Here is a 17,893-nt window from a genome sequence, read left to right on the forward strand (position 1 = left end):
AAAATAAGCATCTTCTTATATTGATATTTTGTATCAAGATTTGCCAATTAGCTATACTTTCCTTGTTAAAATCAGCTGCTGTTTATTAGTGAGGAGACCCAGGTCAAAGCCAAGTACTTTGTGAAAACCCCATCCGTGTTATATTTGGGAGCTGGTTAAAAAAACCCAAACCAAACAGAAGTGCCTACTGTAAACATCACTATTTATTCAAAATATGCACATTACTTGCTATCAATGTAGTAGTCTGAATCTCTACAGACTTCTGTGCTTAGCTGATTAAATGGAAAGCTTTTTCTCGTGTCAAGGTAAAAATGCACTTAAACCAGTTATCTTACACGCTAATACGTATTTGCTTAGATCAAGCAAGGATAGAATCAAACTCTTGGTCTGACACCTAATGACAACAATCATTACCTTGTCATTGATTTCTAAAAGTTACTAATTTTTTTAACTGCCTTGCAGATGAACACACTTTTCTTTCATTCTCTTTTATAATAGAGAAAGTTGGAAAATTATTTCTTGACATGTAAAGTACAACTACGGTGCTCTTAAATTGTTCATACCATTTTGGATTGGCCTGTAATCCATATGAAACAGCTTCCAGATGAGATGAATTTGGATTATTGTGAAATGTGTCTTATCAGCCCAAAGAAAGAAGTTAAATATTTCAGATAAGTTTAAGGAGAAGTGTACTTGTCTGGACATGGAGCCAATACCTTTAAGGAGCCAATACCCTCATACTTGATTTCAGAACATAATCAGCAAAATGAACTTTCGTAACAACTTGAAAATAATGTTTCAGCAAGTAATTTGCTGTGTTGCAATGCCATGCAACTCACCACAAGAAGAGAGGGACTCTTCATCTTCTCAAAATGCATTAAGAAAATACAATTCTCACTATCTTGTAATGGGAAGACATGGGTTGCTGTGCCACAGAATTAGAAATGAGAAACAAAGGTGGCTTACATGAATTTGTCTTTTCTGAAGAATTGGTAAATACTGAAAAATAGTGGATTTGCTGTCTCTTCTGGGTATACATTAGAGATATGTTTGTGCTTATCTGTCTTCTAGTGTACATTACCTACTCTAAGTTACAGGACTGTGCAAGGGATGAGTAGACCCAGGCTATTGCTACTTTGTCCATATTTTGATAGTATCTTTTGTACTTTCACTAGCAGGCAGTTGGGGCATACAATTTTAGCCCAGCAAACGATAAGGAATAATTTCTGAATGAACCCGCTAACTTCAGAGGGGCTACTGAAGATACATGAAGTCAGATGCAGTGGACACACATAGCTTAGGTTTTCTTATTAAGGTTTTACATACTTTTATACATCTTTAGGGAATCAGAGGGTTTTTTATCAGAAAGATAGCTCGGGCTGGAGGAGTCAAACCATTCCTCTCACTATGGACAATCTGCACTGTTCGGGGAACGTTGGTGCTACCCCAGAAGCTGGCAATGCTGAACTCCTCTCTGGTGTTCTGTTACGAAGTTACCAGCCTGGCTGCAGCAAGAGGGAGGGCTTTCAGAGGGGCTGGGTTTTGAAAAATTTCAAAATTACAAGTGATTTAAAAAAAAAAAAATAAAGTTACAGTAGAAATATCCTTTTTAGATATATTTTGAGGCTTGTATTATTCATATAACATTGATTATAAATCATTTTACTGTACATTTTTAAGAATTTAAACCAGATCCAGTTGAGCGTACCATAGAGAATTATTCATGTTTTGCATCGCAAACTCTAGATAAAACCAAATCATCTAGATATTATGTACCTTATATTATTGGGAAAGGATTTTTTTTTTTTTTAATTTCTTTATAGGAAGCAGGCTAATGTCTGCAGGTGAAAATCTGAAACCTCACAGTATGTTTTCTGCGTATCATATGTTGAATAAGATTGTAGAAAAGAATATTACAATAACTTCCTTGTGCTGCTGTGGTGACAAGAAGGACATGTGAGACTCACTCTATTACCCCAATCCTTCACAACTCAAAGTGCAGACCAGGTAAACTGTGTCACCCCTGCTGTTATTTAGAAAAGGCTGGCAGAAATCCTTAGAAATAAATATTCTCCCCAACTTGTACATTTAGGTGAGTCATTTGGTCCCTTCGATTTTGCTTTCCTTAAGGTAGCCAAGAGACTACGTTCTTTCTGGCACCAATGGAAACAGCCATCTGCAGTATCACTTTTTTCCCCACATGGGAAGTACATTTACTCTCTAATGGGGAACTGAAACAAGATTGTAACCATTCTGACTAACGGCAACACAGAACAAATAGGAAACACTTCAAGGGAAATATTTACAAAAATAGCATACACATAAGACATAAGAAGCTTTCATATCGTGAATGAATACTTGAAAGTAATAACCTATTCCTGAGCAGGAAGGGAGTAAAAATCAGCTGGATTACAAAACACTTGTTAAAGATTATCCATTAAGCTGCACTTAATGCAGGTAATTGTGGATGGCAGCTATAATTATGAACTGTATATGCAGAATTGATGTCCAGTAACATAGGTGAAAATAACTCTCAGTGAAACTTTTTGCAGGAATTAATAGTTGAAACAACACTGCGTCACTCTGCAAGTCTAAAATGCACGAATACTTTCTGCATCCGCTGTTTATTTCAGCATCACTTACGATCCCACTCACCTACTGTGCAGCAATGTTGTCACAGGGCTTTTCAGGTAACAAACCGGGCACTTGACATATCCCAGTTGAATACAGTTGCTGAAGATAGCTAATGAAAAGAAATTCTCAATTTAAGGAAGAATTTTAAAAAAAAAAAAGGCAGACCAAAGCCAACAAAAAATCTTGATGCTTTGATTGCTCATGACAAATAAAGAATTCTCATTTACAGACATAAAATACAGGAAAAGGAATGAACAAGGCAAAAAGTTACAAGTGCCGGTTTTGTCTCCTTTCGTCATAGGTCTCTCAGCAGAACAGAAGCCCATGTTATGGGCTTCATTTTCAGTGTCATTTATTTTGAAAGTACGCGTTCTGACACTTGCACCTTGCCACTGAAGGACACCATTATACCACAACTGACCCCCTCATGTATACACAGCTGTATCTGTTTACTGTACATAAGCATACACAAGACAGCAAAGGTTTGTACAAAGGAAAAGTCACTTTGCTTTGTGCTCGTCAAAAACCAGGACAGGATCAAGTATGACACCCGACAGTGAAGGTGCTTAATTCCAACACAGCACTTTAGATCCCACTTTTTGGAAAATGAAAACCTCTGTTCGTGTTTTGGCAGTCTGACTCTCTTGTTTCTGAAATCACAGACTTTAATGGAAACAAAGTTGCTACACAAAACATCTGAAAACAGCTAAATTGGATGGTGACAGGAGCAAGCTTTGGTAGAATTGGATTATTCAGAATAACCGTCACAATGCTAACAACGAGTCACTAGGATTTAAGTCCCAACATTTGTAGCAAACAAAAAGTTATCTTTAACCATATAAGATTACAAATAAAGACAAAAGTAGTGCTGATTATTTAGTCTTCCACATAGAACATGACCCATAGTGAGATCATTCTCCCAAATATCGTCAGTGTTGTAAGCACATTTTTATGCTTCACCTTATCAAATTCCGATGAGATTTTCCTTGTATAGTCTCATTAACAGCAGATATTTAGACCATTTTTGCTGTGTAAGTGTTGTTTACTCATGACTGTAAAGGTAATAGGCTTATTTGGAGCTATGTCATGGCAGTGTCCTGTGCATGGCAGTGTATCAAACTTGGAGCCAAGAGGAGGGCTCCAACTCATTGTACGTGACTGAAAACAAAATCTCTGTACTTGAATTCAGTCTAAAAATCCTGTACAGTCTATTTTGAATTCGTGAGAGGAATTATGATTGTACAAGATCGTACATTTAATATTAGTAAGATGTAGGTGAAAGGAAATTGTGTCAGATGAACACTCTTGATTGCCATCAGTCTATACAGCTTATCTTGTATCAAATTTATCTCCATTGTGCTAAAGGTAAGAGTTAAGACTAATAAAACTAACTCTCTTCTCATTAAGACAAGACAATACATTTTACAAGACTTCAAATGTTGAATCTCAAGTCCTCTATTGAGTTACTTAGTGTTTGCTTCCAAACCAAGATACAGGCTTCGTTAGTGCCAACATCATTGTAACAAATCTCATTTTATAGCAAGTTCAGTAAATTTGAGAGCATATTTCCCCCCTCCCTTCCATATATTGTTTGTGCTTCCTCCTTAGATCAAGTGGCTGCCTGCTAACAGCTGCTATAAAAGTAGCAGTTCAAGTACATTTTCCCATCCAAGAAAGCTGTAACACAGGATGGTTAAAGAACAGCATGAGTGAAACGCAGAACCATTTGCAGTAAGAAGTTACCAAGAGGAACCATATGCGAAATGGCAATCTAGAAAGAAGTACTGGAACTACAACTCTTATCCAGCTTGATATATTTTCTGAAAGGGGAAATCACCAGTTATAATCTTCAGCATGGATAGCACACTTTAGAAACTACCAGTAAAAGGGTTTGCTAATTTAAAAGTTAGTTGTTGGCAGTACAAAGAACGAGCCAATGGACTTTCCATTCTTTGCATCTCTGTTCCCCTCAGGAGTCCGTTACCTTTTACAAAGAAAATTTTAGCTATCAAACTTGTCCATAAATTTTGCCGCTGAGTGTGAAACCATCCAGTTAGCATATACACTATCATTTGCATATCTTGAAAACACAGAGTTAGTGCCATCGAATCTTGTGAGTGGAACGGGGCTCTCCTCAGGCCAGTTCGGGTATGACATGCCTAAAAATGAAAACAGATAATTTTTTCTGCACTGAAGAACCATAACTTCATGTGCAGACAGTAAGGCCCTTGGCAAAACTCCCTTCAGTATTTTAAGCCAGTCCACTGGATTTTGTCCCAAATCAATTCATATAAATGATGTTTCGAAAGCCCTGAAGCACAAATTCAGATGTAGGCAAAAACCCTGAAAAAATAAAGTGCTTACTTGATAAAAAATTGTGTGCGTGCACACACACGTGCATAATAAAAGGCTTATATTTTTTCTTCAGATGAGCCTCCAACTTTCCATAATTTTCTTTTTTAACAATCATGTAAGAATATATTGCTTTGCAAGAGGAAGTTCTTGCTGTACAGGAACTGCTCCAAGAATTAATAAACTCATTTGGGACAGGATCCAAAGTCCACTCCAATGACTGGAAGTATTTCCATTTACTTAAATGGGTGCCTTTCCTTTGGCTTCAGTGAGGTTTTGGGGACACTCTCACACCCTCACCAGAGGTCTTCTGCTTAATTTTAGGAAATCCCAGGAGCACAACTGAGTAAAGTCCAACAAAGTTCTGAGCACTCTCGTCTTGATTCAGCATTTGGACATGTGTTTCTGGCATGCAATCGTTTGCATCGAGTCCCACAATTGCTTCTCAGTTTAGGCACAAGTGATCACCAAATGGAAGCAGAGTGCTTAGCACCATGTTGATCCAGCTGTGCAAGCAGAGAACCATACCAGGGTCAAGACTTTCAAAAACAGAAGTCTGATTTTGTTGCTTATTAAGCATTCAGCATCTGCCATCAACCTCGGTGGCAACATTTTCTGTAACTGAATTCTTTTGACAATCTGGCCACTCAAGTGCCCCAGAGTGAACGGGAGTTGGGGGAACCCTATTAAAGAAAATTATAGCTAGGGTACAGATCAAAAATAGACCCAAAGCCATGTATTACTGGCAACTTTTAAGCTAAAAGATCCAGCTTTTCAAAAGTCGTACTGCTTGAAGAATGAAAAAAAATATCTGTGATGTTAGTAAATATCTAAAAACAAATAGAATATTTAATCAGGAGACAAAATGTAGGAGTTTTGGCAAGAACCATTTTTACTGTCCATCTCACCATCACAATATGAAAGCATATGTTCTTTTTAAAAACACTTGCTACATCATTCAATCAAGGCTTAGTACTGACATTTTCATAATAAATCAAAGGACGTGAAAACAGCTGAGTGTATTTTCAAAATGCCCATTGTTAAATCAATTTCCAAGGACTTTACATGTTGATTATTAGGTCTGTATATAATACTTATATACAGTATTTCTACCATCTGTATAGAATACTCTCGTTTCACTCCATGATACATTAAATAGACATTTCGGCTTATGGATTCAGAATGCATTAACAGCAGCTGAAATTTAGGAATCCATCTTGAGAAATGAAAAATGTTGCAGATGGGCCCTAACACTGAGCTATGATAAAAAACAATATTTAAAAAAAAAGAAGTCTATTGCTTAAATTAGAGATGCAGAATCTAACATAACTTTAAATGTTCTTAGCCCCCCCCAACAGGACAGTTGAATTAGATAATCATTAGCATTTTATATTTCCCCTGAGAATACTTCCCTGATCTTTTTTTTTTCTTTGATATCTAGTCATTTTACTTATTTTCACATCCTTTTAAAAAACATTTAAACACAGCTGCAAAATGACTAAAGGATGATCCTGATGCAAACTTTGACATTTACCAAAAGAAAAAAACAAACAAAAAAACCCAAAAGAACCTTCCAAGCAAATTTTGATTGGCTTCATTCAGACAAGAAACACTGTAATGGGGTTACAGAGTCTGAGAACAGTGCAGAAGAAAAATCATTTTTTTTGTGTGTTGCTAGAATCTAGTAAATGCATGTGAAATTCTACCATAGAGTTTGTTTTCAATCCATGTGGAAGGGAGGGTTCGAGGGAGGGGAGCATTATTACAGTCCACGAGTGGTGTTTCCTCTTCTGAGAGCCCATCATCATAAAGTAAGGAATCAGAAGGTGTGGAAGCTGCAAGATCTAAGTAGTCCTGAGAAGTGAAAACAGAAAAAAATGGGTTAATGTACTCGGCAGCATTGCTGGTTGGGTGTAAAGGCTAAATATGCGTCTGGTTTCTTTAAAACAGGTAACTACAGACCATACTGCATTGGTCTTTTGACAGTACCTCTAGGACATGAGTAGGGTCTCCCTTCCTGCAACCATAGCATCTTTGGAAGTGTCTGACTTGCCAGAATGCTAGACATGCTAGAGACATGTTAATACTTCCATTACTTAATTCTGCACATCACCTAGAAGTTAAAGGGCTGTGCTGATTTGTCTGACAGACAGTTCCTGCTATGCCTGATATTCACGTGTCTGATATACACATATAAATAGATATGTGCACTTAAAAGAGAAGGTACTCAGATCTCATAATTCTACAAAAGCTACTACATAACCATGTATAAATGTAGCTGTGGAAATATTGCCAAATAAAGGTTTTACTACTGTTGCTCTAAAACTAAATATTTAGGTCAGCCGTAAGAATTCATAGGTTTTCATCGATGCTGCTGAATTACTTCCATGCAGAAAAAACAGTGAAGCATTTTCAACTAATCTAAAATATTTTCTTTTCAATATTACTTTTCAACATTTACTGAACCTCAAAAAAGTAAAGTTACACAATTTTAGAAATTGAAAAAAATCTTCAGTTTTCATTCAGAAAGGCAAGAAGAAAAATTACTCATTTGCCAAGCTCTATTTTAGATTGGTTTGGAGTTTAAGTATGACATCTTGCTCACCTCTGTTACACATCTGTCACTAGATCTGCAGATTGTTTGCATACTGATTCTCAGCAGCTGTATTAGCTGTTGACAAGTCAGAGTGATTTCAGTGCAGCCTAGACCTTTCACTTTGCCATTTTGTATTTAGGAGTTATTTTTACATTCGCATTCTGAACAGAATTGTTCCCTTTTATTTAGTCGTTTTTGCACCCAATATAAATGCCATCACCTTCTCAAATCTGATAATTATTGTTATATTTCCACTAGTTTTCATTTGTAACTGCCTCCCCATAACCAGTGGGTTTAAAAACAAAAAGTGTTTCTGTGCAAGTAGGTCTGTATATATTTTTAGTTGTTAATATATGCAACTTGGACTTATTTTTAGACTTCAGCATCCATTCATTCAAAGAAAGTCTATACAGGATTATAATAGTTTTAAAGTAACTCAGAATGGTGGAATCATACAGTTTTCTTATCTCTGTTGCTGTCATATAACTAGATCAGAGTCAAGGAAATACTACATTTTTCTAGTTCTAGACTTCCTAGGGTTATTTATTCAAGGGTGCAATTTAGGAGTGACATTTCACAATAATTTTAGTATCTTTTTATATTTAAGGAAGCTAGACAGATTAAGGATAACTCATCTGCATTTAGGGTTGAAGTCAGCACAGACACTATACAAAGAGGTACCGCTTTCAAAAAGCTAGATGCGTTTGGGAGAAACTAGGTATTTTAATTCTTCAAAATTTGATGAAAAGTAAACTACTCTCTGAAAACCACTTCCCATTATTTCTATATATTCAAACACAAAACCTTTTAAAAACTCATGCTTTCCCACACTTACCCTACTCTTCACCATCATTTTCTCTAGTTCCTTGCTGATCTCAGCAAACGTTGGTCTTTTATCAGGTTCTTGTTTCCAACAGCGCAACATCAGGTTGTACCTGTAACCCAACACAAGGTGAAAAAAAGAATTGTTACAAGTGGCCTGTGCTTCTGCTGAAATAATTTCTAGTACTGAAGCTGAACTGTGGCATGAAGGCCATCCACAAGCAGATCAATCTTTGTTGTGTATTCAATTAAACATTCCCTTGAATCATCAGCTGACTTTCAGAAGGGCTTTTATTTTTGGAGTCTTTAGGATTTAAAACGGTGATGCAATTGACTGTCCTTGAAGAGCTTTAGGTTGGGTTTCTTTCATTATTTTCACTTTCTCAAAGGGCCACCTCATGTAGGCAGTATGCCGGATTTCTAATTGACTTTGTTTGCATATGTCTTTGAATAAGTTTATATATCAACACTATGTGCATCTCTCAACCTGGAAAACTCTCTTATTATATCAGAAAGTATGATTTTGTTCTTCACTTGTTTAAATTTTGTGAAGTTTCCTTAAACTTTTCTTAGAAGTGAATCCTAACTTGAGACTTTCTGCACAAACTAAGATTCCTAGGATCACTTGTATTGTTATTTTGATTATATCTATTCTTATTCTGTCTTTAACCGTCTTCTGTAGGATCCAGCATGGAAACAAGGGGGAGCAAAATTTAAAAATTTTGTAGTTGAGACAGACATTGGCCAAGTTTTAGATGTGTGACTCCCCAGCCTGTGCATTCCATGTTATTTTTCTAGCTGAAGTGCTTTCAGGACTAAGTGATCTAGTCACAAAAATGTTCTAATTGTAGAAATAACTGGCTTCCAGAACTACAGCAAGCTATTGAAAAGCACTGCAGTTTTCCCCCTCATCCATGATGTCCCTCTTACTTGACTGGATAAAGCAGAGAATGCATTTTAAGAAATATGGTCCTTAAAGTGGGCTCTCAAAGGCTGTCAGAAAAATTTCTGAGTAAAACAGACAAAATCTAAGCCAGTCAGAAAACCATGATGTAGCTTAAATTAAAAAAAAGAAACTTGGACGTGGTCAGCTTGCCTAACCTAGTACTTATCTATGATATAACATATGTTTGAGGAATTAAGTCTTATTCCCGGTTGGTTAAGATGTAACACACAAAATTATATATTAAGTATTTGCTACAGGATATTTGCCAGTCACACTTTAAAACTTCTACCTGGCCCTACATTCAGAAACTCTTAATGTTTTTTTTTCTCTGTATGTGGTATTAAAGAAAAATAACATTATATTATTTATATGGTATTTTCTCAGTAAGGATGTGGACTGAGAAAGTATCCTTCATATCAAAAATCGGTTAAATGGGTTGTCATAATAATGATAGCATGGAAACTTTCTAAAAAAGCCTGGCCATGACCAGATATGTGGGCTCAATGTAAGTTCATGCCTCATCTCCAAAAGCTGTGGAAGAATCACAGAAATAAGACGTTTCAGACAGTGTTTTAATAAGTCAGCAAATAAAATATGAACTATCCCCAAACAGCAAAGAAATTGCCATGAGCTTAGCAAGTCACAGAAAATTTATTTCCTCTAAGGTATAGATTTCTTGGTCAAGGTATCCTTTCTCCTGCATAATGCCAGGACAACTAATAGACAACGACTTATCTTGAATATTTCAGCTACCACTGTGTTTCATTACATTCTCCTCCTCTCCCCCCACCCTGAAGTTGTCAAATGTTTCATTCAATATCCTACAAATATTTTGGATGAAGTTACAAGCGCTCAATTGGCAATTTTTTTCCTGCACTGTTCACTAATTTCTTTATAGTCTTTGAGCACTACATAGTTTGATTGTATCTTTGCAATATACAGAATAATATTTATGTGGTATTAATTTAAACCTTTTTTTTTCTTTTTTTTTTTTTTTAATTATCTATTCTAGAGATGTCTTTTGAATCTAATCAGATCCAGAGCTACTTACATTTCTTCACTGCAGTTTTCTGGCCTCTCCATTCTATAGCCTGTTTTTAAGAGGTTAAAGAGTCTTTCAGGAGCAATACCTGGGTAGGGATTGCCTCCCAAAGTTACTATCTCCCATAGCAGAACTCCAAATGACCACCTGAAAAAGAGAAAATAAGCTTTTATTTAGAGTGGTAGGTTTCAAGAACTTAGTGTGGCTTTTACCCAACAAATATCTTTCTAGTGTTTTGAGAACTCGACTAAATTAGAGACATTGCAGAGACAAAGAGGCCGTACAGATGCAGATATACAGCCACCCCTGTTCCCAAATACCATTCATTAAACAGACCAGCAACCAAGACAGTCGAGGTGAGATATACCCCTCTAATATCCATAGACAAAAGCTAACTGCATCCTAGGAAGGCTCAGCTTCTCCAGACAGCAGGAGAAAGACCTTCCCATGTTGGCCCAGCCCAACGGCTTGTTGCTGTTCTGTACAGTACTCTTGGAGGTGCCTCTCTTTTTCCTTTGGCTACAGAGGGAGGCTAACCTCCCCGATTATCCCTTATAGCCCTATTCACAAATAACTCTCTAGATTTACACTGGCAGGCTCAACCATTTACCAAGGGACTGGTTTGCTGTCTTGACTTTGGTTGCCCAGGGAAGTGGTGGATGTCCCCTCCCTGGCAGTATTCAAGTCCAGGTTGGATGGGGCCTTGAGCAGCCTGATCTAGTGAGAGATGACTATGAGGTTGCATTTCTTTATATGTACAACGTGTAAATCATAAGCAACACCTTTGATTTCAGCTGGTCTGTTGGGACATTTCAGTGATTCAGGACTAAATTTTCTGCTTAGAGTTGATGAAAGAGGAGGAAACAATTTATTCTGTGAACTCCAAATGCCTAAAATACAGTTTACCATAGAACAGAAGAAACTGTTTTCTCAAGTGAACAGAAGAAATGGTGAATTTTTTAACCTACTTTATTGACAAGCTCAAACAAAAAGACCTTGCTTAATGAGTTGGAAATACTTAAATAGAGTTAATTGAAGGCATTTTTTGAGGGCAGGCTAGGAGAAGAGAAGCAAAAATGGTTTTTTGAGACACAAAGCATCTAGAAATTACTCTGAATCTGCTCAGCTGACAGAACTGCAAAATCTGGACAAAGGAAACCAGCCAACACTGTTTCACTCAAAGGGGATACTCAGTGGGATGCATTTGGAAGCAAACTGGCATAGAATTTACAACAAATGCCAGCTTTTGGTGCTCTTGTCATTGGGTAATTTCTGTGAAAAGCCCACTTTTAAGATTTTAGGAAGTGTTACACACCTAATGCTAAACCAAAAAGCCGTGTCTTACTTCCCCTTGAAAATTCTGTCTCAAAAACGTTCGCCACAAACCTCACCTCCTGTCTAACTACATTCCACCTGTGCTTCTCACATCTTACAGAGCAATGGTAGTCCCTAAAGTACAGCAGTACCACTTTCAGAATGGGCAGGGAACCCAAACTGTGTCTGAGGCACCCCTAAGTGGTGTACTGCAGTTTTTCTCTCCCATGCCATTAATTGAATTAACTTTTAATCACTCTGCACATTCTTGAAAGCTAATGAATATTTATAGCATTTTCATATGCCTTATTAATATACCTCCTCATACCCTTTTTGAAGCCAATTATGTCTGCCATCAGGTTATAATTCCGTCTGTGATTAATTCCCATAAACTTGGTAGCATGGCAGGTTTTATTTTTAAAACAGACCTCTTCTGCTTAAGAAGAATTTTACAGAAGATGGAATGAGGGATCATACAAGTAATTTCTTCATCAAAGCTCTTTAGTAAACTGGCATATTGGAATAGAATGCTGCAATGCTCTCAAATCATTATACAAATTAAGTAACACGGGAGGAGAAACACGAGATGAAAATTTTCCATTGTGCTGTTTATTGCTGAATAAAAATATGATCAGAAGAACCCAGAAAAGAAAACCATAATGTGAAGAGGAAGACAGTGGGCTAGCTTTCCACTGATGTCACTGACCTCTGAAGCAAAAAGAGGTTTTGTAAATGCTGGCAAGTAGTACTGCTATTAAGCACTGCTAACCACTAACTGTAGAAACGCTTTAGAGGAAAGAAGCTGGAATATAGAAACACAGAGTAGCAGGAAGAAAGAACATATTGGAATTATTCTTGGGTATATTAATATGTATGTTCACCTAAAATATAACCGCACCACCACAAACAAGAATATTCATTTTAAAATATTTCCAGTGAGTGTAATTATCTGAAATATCAATCAGTACCACAAAAAAAGTACTTCCTCTATCCGTTTGCTGCTGTTGGAACGGTATTTGTGGAACCTACCGCTCGAGAGGCAGCCCTGGCTGTGCAACTCTGGGTGTCTCAGCACAGGTCTTCAGGGACATGGTAACTTTGGAGCTGCTATGCAGCACTCAGATTACACCATATATAATGACACGAATAGTGAAGGTGGCCTCACCAGTGAGCCCAAGGCACCATGTACGTGTGGGCAGATACTTAGACCATTTATGCCACTGTATTGGCGCAGACTTACAAAGCACACTGCTCCATTAAGAATACCTGATGCATCTCCAAGAAAGCTGGTACATCAGCATGGCTTTACATGGAAATATTAACCCAGATCTGGGAAGCAGTAAAGCTACACAGCACCACATGCTGCCCAGGGCTCTGAGATAGCTGGTCTGATGCCAGCTGGACAGTCTCTGCATGGCATTGTATTCCATGTACAAGAGATGGGCTCCCAGGCTCATGAACAGCCCATCAGGAAGGCAAACAGGGAGGAAGGGTATTGGATCCAGAAGATCAATCAACAATCAAAGAAGCAGCAGTTCCATGACAACACAATCTGCTCTGGCCCCAAACTACAATGACACATCTATTTTGCAGAAAGCATATAAATTAAGAATACACCAAGATGGTTTTAAAGGAATTTTAACAATTCTGGGGGGAAAGTTATTGTAGAGAAGCAGGTCATCACAATGGAAACTCTGAGAAGGGTAAAGAGAGACCCAGAAAAGCATGTAAGCAGACATGTGATGCTCTCCCAGTTACCCCACTCTTTTTTCTTTTCCTACTCCAAATGAAACAATGTAAATGAAAATATTTTGGAAACTGATTTTGCAAGGAATTTCCAAGACAAGCAAAATATTTTATTTCACAAACTGCTCCAATATGCAGAGAGAAGAGTAAAAGATGAACGCACGTAATTTTAGAAGTACAAATCCAAAGCTTCCTATTTGCACATACTGCTATAATCAACGTGTTTTCTCCCAGTGTGAAATGTCATTGAGATTGGTAAATTTTACTCCATTTGAGTTTAAAGAAAACAGTAATTTAATCATATTATCTTTTCTCCTAAATAAATACTTAGTTTTACAGTGTCTTCCTGGTGACTGGTCACAAGCATCATACATCCCAGAGAGAAAGAAAAGAAAGTTCTAAGTTGAATATATAGACAAACTCTCCACTGGCTGGCTCCTTGCTTATCAGATATGTACACAGTTTAGCTGTGGTTGCCATGCCACTGGCTCATCACAGATGGGGAAGGAGCACATCCATCTTCAGGATCTCTGTTTCCCTAAACATGCAAATGAACTTGCATCTTGGCACTGGAACTGGAGTAGTTCCAGTCTAGTCAGAGCTAGCTGTCATTAAAATTAATTGGTTATGTCACTGATTTCAACAGGAGTGAGGTCAGGCGTTAAGTGCCTCTTCCTTTCTTCCCACCCCATCCCTCACCTGCCAGCAAATGTTACAGACAAGTGATGAACAGGAATTGAGAAGTTTGGGTATGACCATTCTCTTTAGCAAAGACTAACAATTAGTGCCTATATACCCAAAGCCAGCCATGTCACATGAACAGATCAAACCCTTGTTGTTTTCAGCAGAACTTATGTACCTAATTACTTCTGATAATCTTTTCTTCGGATTTAATTCAACAGCATCTTGCATATCATTGCCAGTTGATGGTGCCATCCAAGCTGTGTTGCTCATGTCCCTTACAGAGTAACAGCTTTGGTAACTATCTAACTTCTTGTGCTTCCTCGCTTATCCCCATAACCAAACATAAACCGTAAGGACTGCAAGAATTTACACTTACACATCACTTTGTGTTGTATAGATATGATCAAATAGGGACTCTATGGCCATCCACTTAACAGGTATCCGACCCTAGGAGGGGAAAAAAAGCAACAATGGAATTACTGGTCAGAAAATTTAAGTTTCCAAGTGGAAAACCAAGGTATTTCTCTTCAGAACTGTAACAGATACTGTACCCATACTCCAATACTTTCAAATATAAGAACAACATCGAGGAGAATAATTGTAAGAGGTTTTTTAATCACTCATTCATTTCATTCCACACACTTCAGAAATTTAATTATGTACAATAAGGTATCGAACACAAATGTGTACCTTCTAACAGGATTCAGCCCACTGCTTTTGGGAGACATGCATATGCAAAAATAATAAGGAATGATGATTAAAGAGGAAGAGCTCTCATTTTTATCAGGGATAATGCATAAATGGAAGCACTGAGAGGTTAAGATACCTTTGGCATCAGAACTGTACCTGGGCAGTCATATTCAGCTACTGGTTACTAAATTGAATCTACAAGTTGCTACTTTCCACAGGTATAAATTCACTGATAAAATCTCAGAAATCTGTCCGAGATATTCCTGAAAACCTAGTTTCGCAAAATTCCCAGATGTTTTATACCCTTCACAATACCAGTAGCATTCAAATGCCTTACTACTTCTCATAAAATTCATATCTATATCACCTATCTATCTATATACCTACCTATCTATATATATATGCAACGACTTTTTCAGTAGGATTTAAAACTTCTCCTCCTTCCTTCCTCTCAATTTTTTTCTTTTCCCAGTTTCCCTATGCAAGCAGACAGATCATTGTTGGGCTCTGAATACTACCATAGCAATGAGTGCCTCGGATGTCAAGAGAAAATAACCATTCAGTACATCAGCAGTGCACCAATTAAAGTGAAACCGCCTTTGTGTAAATGTGTCATCCTTAAAATACCAAACAACTGCTACAGATGAATGTAAACCACATAATTAGGAGATAGCTAAATGAATGTTGCAAAGCCCTTTTATACATCATCACATCTTCCAGAAGGTCTTTTGTTTTTTTTAATTTGTAACTTAGAAAACATTCACACAGACTGGCCCGAAAAACCAGGGAAAACAAGACTGAAAATTCACAGTACTGAGGGAAATCTTTTCATAAAAGTCTAGTTTTCACACACAAGAAATGCTGTGGGCAGCTTTCATTTTAACTCATAGAGGGAACTGAACCGATACTTCTACCCATCTTCGAAAGAGTCAAGAGCCAGTAGCAATAGCGAACATCAGTCAGGCCTGGCATTGATTTGTAAAAATTCTGCTGATGTCAGAGACAGGATGATGCAAACAGGCGGGGTTTGGCTTGCTGTATTTGGCAGTATTTTTTACAAGAATAAATGACAAGCCCCAACTTGTGTTCTGAGTTTCAAAGCTACACTCAAATGTTTCTTCCTTTTGGGAAGTAGCAAGATGAGTCAGTAACTCATCTTTCTAACAGACTTCCTTTGCACAGTCCTACAGGTGTGATGGTACCGTATGGTGGGCAAATCCTGCTGCAAGCACTGTGAGCAGACAGAACTGCCTCTAGGCTCCTGACAACAATTTACCATATCAGACAGAACAGAATTGCTTTAAATAACTCCTGGCAGGTAGCATTAGCTCTTAATCTACCCTAACCAGCGAAGTCCTGCTTTGAGATTTGGTACCTTTCATACATTTGGAAGTGTTTACAGGAGGCCTTTGCTTCATTCTTTTGCAGATGTGATAATTCCTGAAATTAAGATCTTTATACAAACTGTCTGCATTTTTTTTTTCAACTCCTTGGGATTTTTTGCTTTCTATTTTTAATTCTAAATAGGAAGAGAGGCAGAGAAAAATGGTGGGTTTTCTTCTGTTTCAAGCAGTGTGTTGAGGAACTGGGCAAATAAAAGGGCCAGCTTCATTTAAAAAAGGGCTACCCTCTACCTATAAAAATGTTAATAGTTAAAAGCTCCTGCAATGAAAAAGGTGTCATTCTTCTGTATTTACATAACTAAATACATGTTATTTTTAAGCATCCTGTGTGAACTCTTTAGCCTTAAGAAAAAGAAGTAATTTATTACAGACTATTTGGCACATGCTTTTAAAAAACAGCAGATTTCCTTCTACTCTTTACATATTGTCTTGCAGCTTTTCACAGAATCATGGAACCATGGAGGTGGGCAAGGACATGACCACTCTCTGCTCAGAGCATGGTCAGTCAACAGGAGGTTATTGAGATCATTTCCAGCCAGGTTTTGAGTATCTCCAGGGACAGATATTGTCTGGCCAGCCTGTTCCAGTGTTCAAACAGTGTTATGGTAAAAAGAAGGTTTTTTTTCTTTTCCTTACGCAGAATTTCTCTTTTTAAAATAGTGCCCATTGCCTCTCATCCTGGCTCTGTTGACTTTATTCCTTCCCATACGGTATTTATACACATCAGTAAGATCCTCCTAAGCCATCTTTTCTCCAGGTTAAACAGACCTAGTTCGGTCAGCCTCTCCTTGCACGTCAGATACTCCAAGGTCTTAATCCTCCTAGGAACCCCTTTTACCTTTCATTGACTTTCACATATTAGAAATGAATTGCTTTTGTTTATAAGTCGACAAGTCCTGCAGTATCAATTCATTGTTTTGATTAGGCAATATTTCCCACTGCTGTTTCTTAAGTGGACCGTACCTTGCTCCTCTTGACATATGAATCTTCTTCATATACATCACGGGAGAGGCCAAAATCAGAAATCTTCATTTTGCGCCCTTCTGCCACCAATACATTTCTGGCTGCTAAATCACGATGGACAAGCTGTTGAAAGAAACCAATAATGTTGTTAATGCTTCTTGTGGGGGAAACAACTGCTGACACCTCCATCTATCCCAAGGACATGCTGATATCACTACTGCACTGTCCTACCTTCATTTCTGCCAGGTACTGCATTCCCCGTGATATCTGCCAGGCAAAGGAGATCAGATCTCCCATTGTTAAGGCTCTCTCATCAGGGTTATCCAAGTAACTGGAATTTCTGTTGCCATCACTACCCACATAGCTTGGTCCTACTTTGCGACTTTCCCTGAGAAAACTGCGCAAGGAGCCGTACTTGGCGTATTCCACAATTAAATACAGTGGGCCTGAAATAAACACACACACTGATAAGTAAACAACTAAGAGATAGCCATGTTATTTTTTTCAGAAGGGTCTCTTCTAATCAGCACATTGTTTTGAACAGTCAGATGCTTCAGACACCCTGGCCTTTATACAAAAGACACTGAATTGGCCATGGGATCAAATAATATTTTTAGCTTCCATTCTCTAGCAAAGCAAGTGAGTTTCAGAGCAGAATTCAGGCTCTTGCCTGTATTCCCTCATGTATATAATTTGAGCCT

General features: G+C 37.7%; 1 protein-coding gene across 1 annotated transcript in view; it reads right to left on the reverse strand.

Annotated features, from left to right (window-relative positions):
• Positions 1–4,635: 4,635 nt before the first annotated feature.
• RET (ret proto-oncogene) overlaps positions 4,636–17,893 on the reverse strand; it is a gene marked incomplete at both ends in the record, with an annotated part of 80,745 nt that continues 67,487 nt past the window's right edge. The window contains 7 exons of the mRNA XM_084264293.1: positions 4,636–4,793; positions 6,693–6,840; positions 8,418–8,517; positions 10,402–10,539; positions 14,513–14,583; positions 17,193–17,315; positions 17,424–17,638. Of these exons, the coding sequence (XP_084120419.1) occupies positions 4,636–4,793; positions 6,693–6,840; positions 8,418–8,517; positions 10,402–10,539; positions 14,513–14,583; positions 17,193–17,315; positions 17,424–17,638 (953 nt within the window). The remainder of the gene's footprint in view (positions 4,794–6,692; positions 6,841–8,417; positions 8,518–10,401; positions 10,540–14,512; positions 14,584–17,192; positions 17,316–17,423; positions 17,639–17,893) is intronic.

This window comes from Gallinula chloropus (assembly GCF_964237585.1).
Source record: "Gallinula chloropus genome assembly, chromosome: 5".
NCBI classification, from domain to species: domain Eukaryota; kingdom Metazoa; phylum Chordata; class Aves; order Gruiformes; family Rallidae; genus Gallinula; species Gallinula chloropus.